General features: G+C 41.0%; 2 protein-coding genes across 2 annotated transcripts in view; both read right to left on the reverse strand.

The window, feature by feature from the left end:
• The window catches only part of serinc5 (serine incorporator 5), a 17,661-nt gene extending 12,735 nt beyond the window's left edge, over positions 1 to 4,926 (reverse strand). Inside the window, exon 1 of the mRNA XM_086206015.1 lies at positions 4,763 to 4,926. Coding sequence (XP_086062141.1) covers positions 4,763 to 4,789 — 27 coding nt within the window. The 5' untranslated portion in view covers positions 4,790 to 4,926. The remainder of the gene's footprint in view (positions 1 to 4,762) is intronic.
• A 3,205-nt stretch (positions 4,927 to 8,131) lies between these two features.
• cdk7 (cyclin-dependent kinase 7) lies at positions 8,132 to 14,056 on the reverse strand. The gene is made up of 12 exons (XM_086205279.1): positions 13,912 to 14,056; positions 13,661 to 13,720; positions 13,536 to 13,569; positions 13,376 to 13,443; positions 13,199 to 13,267; positions 11,222 to 11,332; positions 11,021 to 11,139; positions 10,680 to 10,779; positions 10,476 to 10,562; positions 10,236 to 10,385; positions 9,230 to 9,368; positions 8,132 to 8,470 (listed from the first exon to the last, which is right to left on the reverse strand). Exons 1-12 carry the CDS (start codon positions 13,975 to 13,977, stop codon positions 8,442 to 8,444), a joined length of 1,032 nt encoding a protein of 343 aa, XP_086061405.1. The 5' UTR covers positions 13,978 to 14,056; the 3' UTR covers positions 8,132 to 8,441.
• Positions 14,057 to 15,449: the final 1,393 nt, after the last annotated feature.

The following is a 15,449-nucleotide window of genomic DNA, read 5'->3' on the forward strand; positions in this document are numbered from 1 at the left end:
GATTTGTGCTAGACTTAAAATAAGCAAGTTTTTACTTAAATGTGTAGGACTCTGAATGAACAAAGACTCAGTTCCTGTTCACCTCACCCCCAACCCATAACTGCGAGGCTTATTGTCCTCATATATCCTCCTCTTCACCTTGCCATTGTTGTCTGCAGCTGCCCTTTAGCCTCCATCAACTATTATCCAGTAGTCAACCACCTTCCAGCTGCTCAGGAGAAAGGCAAGATAGCACACAAGATTCCTCTCTACTGACAGAGACAGCTTTTTAGAACCACTTGGAGATGAACCCCAATGGCATTCCAAATGATTCACATGCTACTTAACATTTGTTTGTATGTCGAGGAGGACGATGACTCATATCTGGATCGTCGATAAACTGAACTGATCTTAAATGCTGCCTTAAATATAGACGGTCCTTGGAGCACATATGCGTCTAGACTTTTCCAGAGCACTGGCGATAATTACCACATTGCCTACATCCTTCAGTCTGCCATGTTATCCTGCCACGATGAAAAGAACTGCTACATGCAACAAACAGGAAACAGAGTGCAGCCTAAATCTAACACGGGGGTAAACTCTAGCGCTACATAGACACAACTATTTACACACTACAATCTGGCCTACCTCAAAAATAGGTCACTGACTGTATCACAGTAAGCACAGAAAAAAGGAGGGGGGGTGGCTCAACAAACACTGCCATGTTGTTTTTTCCTCACAATCATAAAATTAAGCAGAAATGTCAATCATGTTCACACCAGTTCAAAAATGAGTATCATGAAAGAACCTGAAATAAATTGTATATGTCGACTTGAAGATAATAAGAAGAGACGCATAGCAAAGACTTCAGTGGAAAACAACAGCAGACACACAGACATGAGTCACAAATGAGGCGAGCACCATCAAAACAGTATCAAATGCTTTTTTTGTTCAAAAATTCATTCTCTGGATCCAATTCTGCCCATCATGCAATACTGTATACAGTAAATGGCTGCTTTAACACATTAGCAACGCCAGGTTTGTGCTTAATGATCCTGGCCACTAATGAAAGTTAACCACTGAAAGTCCTAAGAAGCCAACAGTTCAGACGAAACTACAGACACACCCTCTTATCTCCAGTTACACCGTGCTTTGTAAGTACAGGAGGAACACAAAAACACAAGAGGGAAAAAAAAACAACAACTGCAAAGTGAGACACTATGACACCAAGCAGAATCTCCCTTTCCCTCTCTCTCACACACACACACACACACACACACACACACACACACACACACACACACACACACACACACACACACACACACACACGGTTGTCCCAGAGACCTACTCCATTTCCCCTTACATTGTGACTGATGGCTTCACTATTGTCTACAGCTAGCTAGGCAGCTGTATACACACAGCAAAAATGTATCACTGCCCTGTTTCCTATACACAAAAGGAGGCATTCGCTTCTTCCCTCTTGGCAAATACAGCCCATAGCTACAATCAAAGAGAAATAAAAGTTTAGATGACAGAAGAAAAAAAAACTGGAGGTACAGTCAAGAGACAGAAATGAAACAAAGACAAAGGAGGCTGAAAAAATAACCAGAGCGTACAGACAAATACAAGGCTGTATCAGACCAGTAGGCAGAAGCCAGCTTAACACCAGGCTGTGTTTACCAGAAGGCCTTTTTTACTTCTCAAAAGTACTTGTTTGAAGTGTCAGTTAAGCAAAACTATACACAAATACCATGAGACTGAGAGGGAGAGGTAAGAGATGAACCTCTGCAGAGATGTCCCTGTGGTAAAACAAACTCCTGCTCTGCTGACCACAGCAAAATTCCAGATGGGGAGATGAAACTAGTGAGCTTTTCTCAGACGGACAGTCTGTCACTACTTCTTATCCTATGACTGACCCATGCATTAACATCACCACCACACAAAATGTGTGATGGGGGACAACTATGAATGTTTTGTGGCCCAGCTATTGCCTAAGGCAATCATCTATACAAGTTGTATAATTTTACAGGTCATCAGGACCTGCTTTTCGATCACCTAGTGACATTCTAACAAGAACTGTCTGCTACAGTTGCAAACATCTTTTTTGCAATAAATGAGCAATAGAGTAGTAAAAAAAAAAACTATTGATTATTAAAGTAGGAGAACGGAAAGTAAAGGAGAATGAAACATGTTATATTAGAGAAAGCTTTACTGTGTTCGTGGCCCTGAAACGCTATCTTAATATGCATTCCCCGAGTTTTTCTTGCACAGCCACAGAGGGCAGGGTTTGGGGTTTTGATGTCCAGAATGATGCTTTCTAAATAAGTCTTCAGTGTGCTTCCAGAACCTCCTGACTCCAGCACTGTGCCAAAGATGCCTGTACCATAGCTGTGCTGCTTACAGACACCCACATGGTTGCAGTCCTGTCCCACACTCACCGCCAACACTTGCAGCATTTGGCCAGAACTCAACACTGAGCTGAAGCCTACCCCCCATCTCTCTGCAACATGGCATACATCCCTGATCCCATTGAGAAATTATGAGTAAGCTGCTCCCACAACATGCCCACTCTTCTCTCCAAATCTAAACTAAACAGCACCCACTGTTCCTGCATTTCCACCTCTGAGCCCAGGAGGAAATGAAGAGACCACTTCAATTTCAGCTAAGGGGCTGCATATACGTATACGCAAAAAGAACGTTAATTATACACATAAATGGATGACAACAAAACTAAATGGATAGTCTGTGACAAGGATTAGCATGCCACCAGCATAGCAACACACAACTGAGCTTATTGTTTGTCTCCCATTTCCCCTTAATCCTTCCTGGTTTCCACAATACTCAGTCTTTGAAGCAATAGGAAACAGAAGTTAGCTTTCCTTAGATGAGGGATGTGCCTGTGTAATTAAATTCCTGACCAGCACAGCGGTGGTGGTGACCCTTTGGTCAAAAACAAACGCTTAACTGGGAAAAAGGCACTCAGCGCTGAAGAAAAAGCCTCTCTAACTTGAGAGAAAAAAAATCACTAAGGCTGCATTGTAAAAGAACAACTCCAACTCAACTTTAAAAACACATTAAGTCACTTAATTTTTTTTAATTTAAGTATACATGAATATTTTATATACAGACTAATGAACTCATAAATCTTCCTTTTAAACGGTGGAAGCCATTCTTCAACTAATGGTGTATATTAGAACAGCAACAATTAACCAATAAAGCAGTCAAAGAATATTAATGGCCATTTATTTATATTTTTACAAGTGATTCATCATTTTAGCCTTTTCCAAGCAAAAAAGGTCAACATTTGCTAGTTGCAATTATAACAATGTGGTGCTTTCTTGTTTATGGCAGAAAATGAAGAGTTTAGGGACAGTTGGATGAACTCAGGCAGCTGTCTGAGCACACCATTTTGGCCCCTGGGAAATTGTGAAGAGCATTATTTCCCAATTTTTCGACACTTTACAAATTTAACAGTTGGTCTAGAAAATAATCAGTAGATTAATCCAAGATTAGAATAATTACCAGCAAGCCCAAGTCTGGACCCAGCAAATTCAAACATTATTGTTTGAAAATGACTTAATATTCTTTTGACCAGCTATGTGCTAACTAAATTGTGGCAGCTCTATCAACTAAAGGTAAATATTAGCAAATTAAGAAAGAACAATGTGATAATATATTTCTCTAGGAATAACATAACCCAATGTGGTCATTCGATGTCATGAAATGTGCCATGGCTGACTGGCCTCAAACATGTCAGACACCAAATTCAACTACAATATTCATCCAAATCAAATGACAACATGCAACACACATATTAACTTATCATTTAAGTTTATGGACATTAAGGGCCAACTAATACATTAATATACAGATATTTTAATATCAAGCTGTACATTAATATACATACAGCACAACTGTTGTCTTTTTCAGGGTTTTAAAGGCTGCATGTCCATTAAGTGATGCAATTTCCTGAGCTTCCCAGACTGTTCCAGTTCCAATGTTTGCATTTACTTACTCAGCCATTATACCCAAATTTCTGATGATTAGTTATCAAAAATTTCATTTCGTAAAATCAGCAACAGTCATCAACAAATCTGCACCAGCAAGCAACAGTCGATGTAATTTGATAAAAAAAATATGACGATATTTGATTTAGCCCACATCTCTAGGCCCCAGATAAGTTACGTCCGAAGGAAACATCTTCTGACTGAACACGGGAATAAGCTTAAAATATTATGAAACCGAGGAGTTGACGCGAACGCTGGGGAAAAGTTCCCTACTTTTAGGGGGAAACATGTGAGGACATGTCTTACTGTCACTACCCGTTAAAGTAAACAAGATTTAAAAAAAAAAAAAATCTCCTAACAGTTTCATTTCCCAGCAAACGTTCACATCTGTAGAGGTGCTCGGTCATGGTAGCATCATCGGCTAACGTACGCGTCGCGCGACGTCCGATGTTTTAGCTAGCTCCTCTGCTCGTCTCGCTTTGTCTTCCAACAGAAACGCCTCTGTGGGTACAGTTGAGTTGAATCCGCGCTGTGACGGAATGAAATAATTTATGTCTTCCCATTGTGTTTATGAAATATGGTCGCTGACAATAGGCTCAGCTATCACCGCCTCACACACACACACACACACACACACACACTCACAGTCGTTGACTCGCAACTTGCTATAAGCTACATATGCAGGGAAACAATAATGAAGACTAGAATATCGCAGCTTCATTGTGTCATTAACAGATAAAAGAAATAAATGACAGTAAAGACAAGTTCCTCACCTGCGAGATGCAACACGGGGTGCACATTCTTCGGGTGAGACAATAAATAACAGAAGAGGAAGACGAGCTCGCTGCTTCTCCCTGTCGCTTTCCTCTTCCTTCACATGAAATCACCGACACACACACTCACATACACACGCAAGCCTGTCCTCCTCTAACCGCTCCAACCGCTGCGTCCTCCTCCTCCTCCTCCTCCTCCCTCCCTCCCTTCCTGCTCCGCTGGCAGGCTGTCCTCCACCGCTGTCTCACCTCCCCTCAGCACACCTCCAACAGAGCTGCACTTCCCCAAGGAGCGTCAAGTAGTTTTAGAAACTACGTCTAAATGTTTTATACTTTGGGGTTACACATTATATTGTCAGTTATTATTTAGAACATAGAAGCACACTTAAACTAATGAACAAAACAAACACAACAAAACAAAGAAGCGTCCTTAAAAGAAAAGCCTATACATACCTACCACTTCCTGACTTTTCGTCTTTATTAACTCATTTAAATACAGTTACAAATGTATTTACAATAATTAACAAATTGAAATTTACAACTGAGACACACAAAACTATCCTCCATTTGGTAGAAAAAGTACAGAATCTATTACACACAGGGCTGGTTAACAGTGGCCACAGCTCTGGTTTGCAATGACTCATTCTCTGGGATGAACTTTAAATACTGTAATTATGACTGTCAGGGAATGCGAAATCAATACATATATGCCATGAGGAAAAGGAAAAAAAGGTACTCCCCTAAGAACACCCTTCCATAGCAAACTGTGATTGATCAAATTACCGGTAACGGGGGCTCAGTTCCATTTGGGGAAGGACCTATCCTACAGAGCCAGGTCATGTACAGAACCAGAGCTGTGGGTCGGGCTCACCCTAAACTGAATGCAGCCATCATCATCAATGTTGTTGACTTGACCTTTATTTTTTGTTGCTGCTTTGACCAGCCAGAATGTCTGCTGTTGTAAGAGCCTGTTCAACAGGAGTAAAATGAGACGGGCCTGGGCTGAAAGAACAAACAACATCAAAATTCCATCCGCTCTTTTGTGCTGCTTTGCATCGTGTGTGTGAGGATGTTATTTTGAAAGCCCAAATCGTAACATAAAATGTGCTATTAAATATCATGTTCTGAGAGGAAACATCAAACTGCGGCGTTTTATCTGCCCTCTGCAGAACTACGACTCTCACAGCTGAGCAATCATCACTGTCCTGACAACCCTCAGCTCATGTTTTGTAGCAGCCTTTGAGTGTGTGTGTGTGTGTGTGTGTGTGTGGAGGTCAGTTGCGCTTTCCTGGCCAGTGAAGTGGCCTTGTTGTTATGAGCCGGGGCTGATAAGGCTGCCTCTGTAGCTCCCCAGAGTCTGCTGCTATCGGCTGGACCTGTCATCTGACCCCCAGCCGTCATACAAACGCACACATTGTGGTCACCCGCCACCGCTGCAGGATCATTGTGGCCGCTTTTAAAGAGGCATGAATCACACAGGACTTTTCATTCCAAAAATTTGTGACCCCCCCCTCCCCCCTTTTTTGTTTTGTTTTGTTTTTTTGTTTTTGCTCGGTAAACCAACCCCGACCCAACATATGCAACATGAGCTCTTCGTGCGTCACGAGCACAAACAGCATTTATTAAAACTCTGGCTTTTGTCATAAAATAGAAGATATATTTGATTATGAAAACTGAATTTGCCAACAGTGACGTATTCTCATCTCTCTTGTCTGTTGTCATCAGTACTGCCACTTTTTCTACTTTTAGCTGTGATGCTCCAAGATCAGAGGATCAGAGGATCAGAAAATATGATTTTTTTTTGTTAAACGCAGCATTTTTAGTCTGTTTTTCTTGGTTGTATGCAGCCTTGTAGAAGTTTCTGGTTTTATCACTTGTTTTATTTAATATTATCTATTTGATTCCTTTGTTTGTCAATCATTTAGATTAATCACATGTTCTTGTTTAATCAATCTATTTTGTGCAGTATTTCATAATTTTAGTTTAAACATTACCTTTTCATTTTTATTTTGCATTTATCACTCATCTGAATTCCCCATTTAGTCATGTTTTATTCGATTCATCTTGTTTTTTAGTGTTTGGTGTGCACTAGTGATTTAAATTTCTAGCGTTGGTTGTTTGTTTTTTTGTCAAACACTTTTTTGCAGAGCACTTTGATTTGCGATTTATTTTGTTTGAAATGTGCCATATTTACATAAATTACATTTGTTTGATCCATTGATTATTGATCTTGAAGGCATCGGGATTCCTGCCGGAGTATCAGGCCTCTTGACACGATCCCAGTAATGTTGATGAGAGCGGACAGGGAGGGGGAGGATCTGTCTGGTGGTACATTGTTGCAGTTCACCATCAAGCCTTGCATCAGCTTGTCTGCCCGTGAACTCCACACGTACACACTTCCATCCTCTGACTCACGGACATGCTGAATGAACACAGCACCCAGCAGTATATTATACCTTTGTTTTGTGAGAACAAAATTGGGCTGTTATGCTTAAATGAGTGCTGAGTTTTATACTGTACTTTTTACTACATGTCTGTGTAAAGATGAAGGCTTTTGGACAAAGAACACAGTTGTATTTAATGTTTCACCAACTGTGTGCGTGGAGTTTGCAGCTCCATCCCTGGTACTTTCTTACCAGGAAGCGGCTCCAGATAAGGACACTTTTCCTGAGAACTGCATAAAAGTCTCTGACATCTGTGATACTCCCAATTTTGATGGTCTCTCAAAACACAACTCCCACTTCTGGCTCTTTGACCTGTACTATAATAGAGCTACCACAACACATATACACAATACAATACTGACAATATATTATACTGACACTGAAACACTTAAAGTGGAGTTGTAAGAAACTTAAGCTCCTCGTACCATTTTGTTTTTCCACAACACGTGTATTCTTTTTCCACCTGTGGCCACCAGTCTTCAAAAAATGAAAATTCAGCTATCGTCTGTCCATTTAAGGTGAAAAAGACATAAAATGCGTCCACACTGCTGTTGGGAATCCAAGTCGTTTGGAAAAAAAACCCATCACAAATGTCATGTTTTTAGCCTGACAGTCGTCTGTTGCTCTTAGCCAAGACGCCATGTTTGTAATGAGGCTGAAAACATGGCGTCAGTGAGGTGTTCCAAAACTTTTCATCATGTCAAGACTTCAGGACACTTGGATTACTTTGGGTAAGCAGCAGTATGGAAGCATATTATGGTTTTACTATGCAACTGATGTGCTGTGGACGAGACTGCTGTTCTAGTGTGAGTTGTATATGAATCAAACATTATAATGTAAGGCAGGTTTACCGAATCATCGATGCAGTAAGCTTATCTTTGAACATATTTTCTTCCAATCACATCTACTGCAGGACACCCACATGTCTATTTGCACCATTTATTGGTTTTACATACAAAAAAAAAAAAAAAAAAAATACATGTTGTGAAATGAACCAGGCTTGCTAGCATGGTTGTTTTCTTTTTCATTCACATAAATAGACACATTTATCCCAGAGTTCAGGCATCATCGTTAAAATGACGGACCGGACACATCGCTACTGAATACGGCCGTCTCTGTTGCACGTCCACAGCAGGATCACTCGAAGCTGCAGCACCTTGGCGCTGACCTCAGGCTTCAGGCCTACAGTCTGGTGAAGAGGGAGGTAACCATGTCATCTACCAGGTTCCAGCTGGTCAGAAAATCAGCTTCTTCTTCATCACAGCTGAAAATGATAAGCAGGATATTAATGCAGCCAACGTAACGATGGATTTAAAATTGTTTACACATACACCAGTCTGTGTTTACAACAGCGCCACATACATAAAACAGGCAGACAACTACTTTATTAATCCCTTTTGGACGTTCCGCCAGGGAAATTGCACAATTATCATGTCACACCATTACACATGTACGAATAAACAAGCTTTTAATGAGCAATCTGCTTCCCATTGAAGTTTCCATTTGAGTCTTTAAAATTCCCTCTGTAATATGCAGCAGCATACCGTACAGTTAACCCAGATATTTTCCAAACCACAGGAGGGGACGGAGAAGCTTTGAACCTCCCAGTAACACCAGGCTCCTACTTTAGTAAAAGCTACTCCACCGCAGTCCACTAAACTATACATATATATGTGTGTATGTGTGTGTGTGTGTGTGTTCTGCTCCTCTATCGTATGAATCTCAAACTGCAGTTAAATGTGCAGCCAACACCCTTTGAATTACCACGTTGAGTAAAGTGGTATTTTAGATACACAGGAAGTATTCAGAGGGCTAAAATTCGCTACCTGATATATTCCATTTGGGTGTGAGAGGGATGTTCTAAAATTAACAACTCGGCCATGAACATTTGCTGCACTTCCTGGTTTTGCTTCATGGCGCAAAAATCAAAACAGATTCACTTCAATAATAATATAATGCTGTTGAGATTCAGTCGTGGTAGTTTCAATGTGGATAAAAGGTAACTACAACAAATATTTATTACTTGTTTTTAAGCCCTCGATTTTCCTCTTCAGCCCCACTGTTTCCTTCTCTCTCAGAGCATCAGTGGAACAGTTTGGTCGGGGTAGCTGGGGACCAGGAGTGGGAGCAGGTCGATTACTGAAGTAGGTCATCTTCAGGGCCTGAAGATAAGACATATATCATCATCATCTGCTGAGTTCGGGATATCCTGTGGGCAGCAAGTGGGTAAGGAAAGGAACGGATCTATGGAGAGAAAATATTTCTAATCAGGTGTTCTAAGACGTTAAAGTTGTTCAAAGTCAAATACCAGAATCAGAGACGTCTCTTTATCTGTCTAAAATGGCAGGTATCCAAGTCTATGCAACAATGTAAAACCACATAATTCCTTATCCCTTCAACAGAAGCCAGCTTCTTCCAGTTAGCTCAGTTATCTGGGACTATTATAACATCCAGGAAATCCTCCACAGGAAGTCGTGCTGTGGTTCCAATGGCTTATAATGTGCAAAGATTGATCTGCAGCATTTGTCAGACAGAGCGAGAAAAGTCTAAGCAAAGAGCCAATATTTTACTTCAGGGATCCAGGATCACTTGAGTCAGGTTACACAACATTAATACAAACATGTCACATCCATATAGGGTTATGAAGTTGTTGATCATATAACAAAAAAGTCATTTTTAATACTTGGTAGTGGTCAATGTACACATTTAGAATCTGTATCAGGAAGGAAAAAACTACCAGAAACTTGCTACTGAAATGTAAATAAAATACTATATTTAGAACAATTTCTTATTCATTTAAAGACTTTAATTGAGAATCTTTCACAGGGGACTATATACTTAACATTTGAAAACAGACAGAATTGCAGTACAAATCATTAAAAACAATTAAAATACTTCAGTAGTTTTAAGAAAATAAAATGCATATCACATTTACTGAATATACACTGAATTGTAGTCATCTGTGGCTCCCACTAGTCCACTGAGATTCAAGCGCTAACAGCTGTTACACAGTGCGTATATCATATCACCTGTGTGGCGGTGGTCCGTGTCGAGGGGTTAAAGGTGAAGAGGCCATGTAGCAGGTCTAGTAAGTCGTCTCCAGCTGCACTAAATATATGTTCCAGAGGTGTCCCGGGAAAGATTTTGAAAGACACGTAGTCCGGTAGACTGCTCACTCCCTGGAGAGACATAAGACAAACAAATCTACAGAAGGATCCTCACATTTCAGCAGTGAAAAACAAACAGACACAACCAGAAAAAACAACAACCGGCCATGTCTCTTCTGTGGGCGTCCCCAGAGCTTCAAAGATTTTAGTCAGCTGGTCAAGATCGGAGTCTCCAGCAAGGAAGGGTATCTAAGGTAACAAGTACATATACAAACATTATCCTTCATGCAATGATGACATCATGCTGCCATAGATTCTTCTTTTAAAAAGAAAAAAGGAAAAAAAAAAAAAGGAGAGTTTATGTACCCGGAGGAGCAACTCTGCCAAGATGCATCCCACTGCCCACATGTCCACACCCACACCGTACATCCTGGCACCGAACAGGAGCTCAGGGGAGCGGTACCACCTGGGAAAGACATCAGTAACAGAGTTAAATCAAAAAATTGTCAAACAAGTATGCAGCTCGCTACTCTTCAAGTGAGAAGACTAATTCACTTGAACTGTTATGAAAACGCAGAGCTGTCTTGCATGTCTGAGCAGTTGCCAAAAAAACTCTCTCAAGATGAAGTAAGAAAAATTAGGCACACGGAGGTTTCTTTTGCCCTGAGTTTTTAATCAGCCCCATGCAGTGGAGCAAGAGCACAGACCTGGTAACAACTTGATGTGTGTAGACTCTGTTGGGGCTACCAAATGATTTGGCCAATCCAAAATCAGCCAACTTCAACACTCCGTTGCCATCTAGCAGCAGATTATTAGGCTTCAGATCCTGGAAATAAAAATATAAGTTACAGCCTCTGTGTGTGTGTGTGTGTGTGTGTGTGTGTATAATGTCAAGTACATGTCTTTACCCTGTGTAAGACCCAGTGTTGGTGCATATACTCCAATCCCTGCAGAGTCATGAGGATGTAAGCTTTGATGTTGGCTGGAGTCAGGACCAGGCTGGTGTCTTTGATGATCACCTTGAAACAGAAAAAACAAAACAAAGACAAAGAGGCTTTAAGTCTCGTCAGAGAAATTAACAATACTTAAATAAAGACACGTGGAATACATCTGAGAAGAAGTGGACACACTGGAGCCAAGTCAGGCAGTAGAGTTCAGACACACAAACAGAGGACACTCACACACTCTGATTGGCAGGCTCTCGCAGTTTGCAGCTCATTTGTAGAGTGTGTGAGTGATGAAACCTGATCGTATTTGGATTTTGCAGAAAGGAGCAGACTAATGCGTGCATTGTGGTGCAAATATCACTTCCTGCAAGCATCAGGTGGCACTAGAGAACACAGACTCACTCTATATTTTGTTGCTGTACATCACATTCTAACCCAATATGAAAAGACTGGTTAAACCACTAGGAGGAGTACAAATAAGTGTAATAAAGACATATGATTTCCTGTCAGTGCTAGATTATGCCCCAGAAATGAATGCGCTCTTCCTTCACCGAGTCTACATCTCGAAGTTTTTATGTATTAACTGACAGACGGAGGCAGCGAGCTCTGAATGCAGTTGCTGCAGTAGCCTGCTACACGATTTACCATCAATAACAGAACCCAACATTATCTTAAAAAGCCAGACCTGAGAATGTGGCCTAAAAATAGGCTGATGAGCAGCACATTTCATCCTTGTCTCTGTCTGCTACCTCTGACCTGCTAATGGCATCGGTTCATCGTTAGAGCCCCGAGTGGAGTGATATTGATTTTTGTAAAGCATGTGATGTATTAGCGGTGGGCATCCTACCGGAGCCTTGTATGCTAAAAACAAAGAGAAGAAGGCGGTGGGGAGGAGAGAAATGAGAGACTTAGTAACCTTGAGTGGCTACTCGATGGTCCGATGAGAACCCTCGCACAGCTAGCTTTATCTTGAATCTCTTTGCTGTTCTCTCACTCTTTTGCCTGCTCTCCCACTTGCAGTATTAGAAGCTGAACATAATAAAATATCAATCGCATGGGATGGACATTTTAAAAAAAGACAACAACAACGAACAAAAACCACCAGGATGAATCTCATCTTTCAGACGCACTCCCCCCGATTTCTGCTCAGGAGGAAATGGGCTGTCCATCTAGTGGTCCATCAGCTGCTGATGAGCATGAATAAGTTATACACTCAGATGATGATGAGACCACGAACACATCAGCCTTTTTTTTTTTAGAACAGTCTGCTGGGGGAGCAGCATCTTGAGGAGACTGGACTCAGAAGGCGTTCCAAACCATCACAGCACTTGCTTCTCAAAAACCGCAATAACCCTTGAGTCGTGGGTCAGTTTTTGTTCTAATTACTCCTATTTTCATGTGTCCATTTCGGCATATGGTTAAATTTTCTATATTTCCTCATATGTCTACGGTCTCTATTTCCTCACATCTATCCTGTATATTTTTGTACAATTCATGTGACATGTTTACTTATTCGCTGAGTTCTATTGCTCTATTTTACAAAACTCTCTGCTGCTATAACACTTGGAATTTACCCAGCTGTGGGGCAAATAAAGGAATATCTTAAGTGACCAAATAATTTTCAATCTTTGAGTTCTACTGAATCAGGGTGTAGTTTCTTAGGATACAATTTTTTTTTCCTGAAAGGTGCTGTTATTTGAGACACATGTGGGAGATACAAATAAAACTTAAAAACCTTAAAACTGGCGACAGAAATTAACACGCAAACGTGTGCTGACCAAAAGAGCTCGATTTAATTAAAAGGTACAACAAACCTTCCAGATACGCTTCTGTGTGGCTTTGGATTGCGTTGAGCTGATGTTTAAATGAGCACCTGCCCAGGGAGAAATGCCTGCAGATGTTTTTATTTCATTATATAGAGGACAAGAGCTGTTTTACCTCCAAATCAGTTTCCATGAAATCAAACACCAGGCTGATATTGGATTTGTGTCCAAAGGCGTCCAGCAGCTAAAACCCACAGCACACATATTCAAATTAGCACAATGACTTTCTAAACAATATTGGTCTTTAAAAGTTATAACAATGACTTTAAGACCCGTGAAAAGCACGACCTACCCCAATGATGTTTGGATGATGCAGCTCCTGCAGCAGCTTGATCTCCCGGAGAGCAGTCCTGTTGATACCTGAAGGAAATGAGCATTAAACGGTTCGATAAACAGGGACTTTGTTACAGAATAAAATTGTAAAAGATGGATATTTAGTGGTCAGAATCTACCATCCTTAGCTTCAGTTCTGTGTCCAACTTTAATCTGCAGGGCAAAACAGACAAAGGGGTGATATTGATATTATCAGCACAGCAAAGCTTCTGGCCATGTGAGCACTATTGCTAATGTCGCGAACCTTTTTAATAGCAACTATAGTGTCCGTCGTTTTGTCTCTGGCTTTGTACACGGTGGCAAACTGGAGAAGAGAAAGAAGGCTTTAAAAAAAATCACCACAAATTGCCCAGGTGAGGCTTTGTTGACACTAACAACCGGCTTGTTGGCTTGCTAACACGGTCTCCACATGGCTTGCAAGCCGGCTGAGCACCGCCCTGGACTGAGGGGAAGACAGGCGAAGGCGGAAAAACACATTTGTCCATCGGTACCTACCTGACCTTCTCCGAGGAAATCCAGTTTCTCATATCGTTTGGCTCTAGACTTTACATCAAGCGCCATTCTGGCTAACTGTCAGTATCATTAGAGCGCACTTCCTGCTTGTTAAAGGTCTATAGGTACTTTTTCCGGGTTAAAGGAGGTTTTAAGTTGGCCAACACTGCCACCTACTGGTTTAGTATTTATATAACACGTGGAATTTTTGTACAGACATTGATGTTCTCGTGTTTACTTCACTACTTCTTTCAACATTGACAGTAGGATACTACTTGTATCTAATGTCCTTGTCTCCTTATCCACTCATTCATGTAAAATACGCTCCATGCATTGTTGAGATAGTCTCTGTGTCTTAATTATTCATAGAACAGGCCCATGGTTCAGGCAGGTGTGATACAGCAATCGTTGGCTCTCATGGTAAGCGACAGAATACCACAAAAACAATTGTTACTTTCCTTATGTCTCAGTCAAGCAGGTTATTGGTTTGATACTGAAACTAATATTACAAAGACATGTTTTAGCACAGCATGACGCAAAATACGTCACTTAAATGTCTTTAACAGTCTAAACTTTGTCGTACGCTTCTAGTGGCTGGTTTCCGAAACAAAACAAAAAACATCCTCTTCAATTTTCTGTTCCCATTTTCTCACACTTATACACATAAATATAGAAAACAAATATATAATGCAAAATATGTTTTATTTTTTATTAAAAAAAAACAGTTTTCAAATTCCTGGAACATTTCACAACTATGATGCATTATGAAAAGCTGTTATATTCCTGACAGTTTGCTATTTTTTTTAAACCTTTTTTTTTCCAGTTTGCAGTTTGACATCGGTCTCCCGGGAGTCTCTTCTGTCAGTTAGGGAGGTTTTGTGATCCATGCACCGCTGAACACATCTCTACATCCCATCTCCATACACAGTAGATGCCCTCACATCCCACAGGATTAGGCACGGCTCCTCTCCTTTGACCCTCCTTGTCTCTCTTCACACTCCCACACACACAGAAACACAATTGCACAAACACACACACACAACTGACTTTTATTTTTATGTTAAGTTTGACAAGAGGAGTGTGAAGGATCAGCAGGCTTAATACACCCCTCATTCTTCCCTCAGATGCACATGCACATAGATATCCTGACAGCTCACAGATATGACTGACAGAACCGTATGTGCCCATGCAGCCATGCAGAGAAGAGAAGAGAAGAGAAGAGAAGAGAAGAGAAGAGAAGAGAAGAGAAGAGAAGAGAAGAGAAGAGAAGAGAAGAGAAGAGAAGAGAAGAGTGGCAGTGTGTCATCAATCTTTTGGGAAACATAGGGAGGCTTTAATGTAGACCATAACTGTCCAGTGGTGGACATAACTCAGACCCACTTACATCACTCGCTCTAAAACAAATGTGACATATTGATGTCCTGGTCTAATTCTGATATGATTTGAGTGCATTCTTGTGCTCGTTCCCCTTCGTCTCTCTCTGAGGCAGCGGATGAGGAGAGCGGCAGCTGAGTTATAGAGGCGTAAGTGATTCTGTTGGC

Source organism: Aulostomus chinensis, chromosome 6, assembly GCF_037954235.1.
Source record: "Aulostomus chinensis isolate RoL2024-O1b breed Wild chromosome 6, RoL_Achi_v1.0, whole genome shotgun sequence".
NCBI classification, from domain to species: domain Eukaryota; kingdom Metazoa; phylum Chordata; class Actinopteri; order Syngnathiformes; family Aulostomidae; genus Aulostomus; species Aulostomus chinensis.

Excerpts from the sequence above, each read along its gene's own strand:
- cdk7 (XM_086205279.1), bottom strand. The coding sequence starts at position 13,977 with ATGGCGCTTGATGTAAAGTCTAGAGCCAAACGATATGAGAAACTGGAT. Across the intron at positions 13,721-13,911 it reads ATTTCCTCGGAGAAGGTCAG|TTTGCCACCGTGTACAAAGC; the intron begins GTAGGTACCGAT and ends TCTCTTCTCCAG. Across the intron at positions 13,444-13,535 it reads CAGAACTGAAGCTAAGGATG|GTATCAACAGGACTGCTCTC; the intron begins GTAGATTCTGAC and ends CATTTCCTTCAG.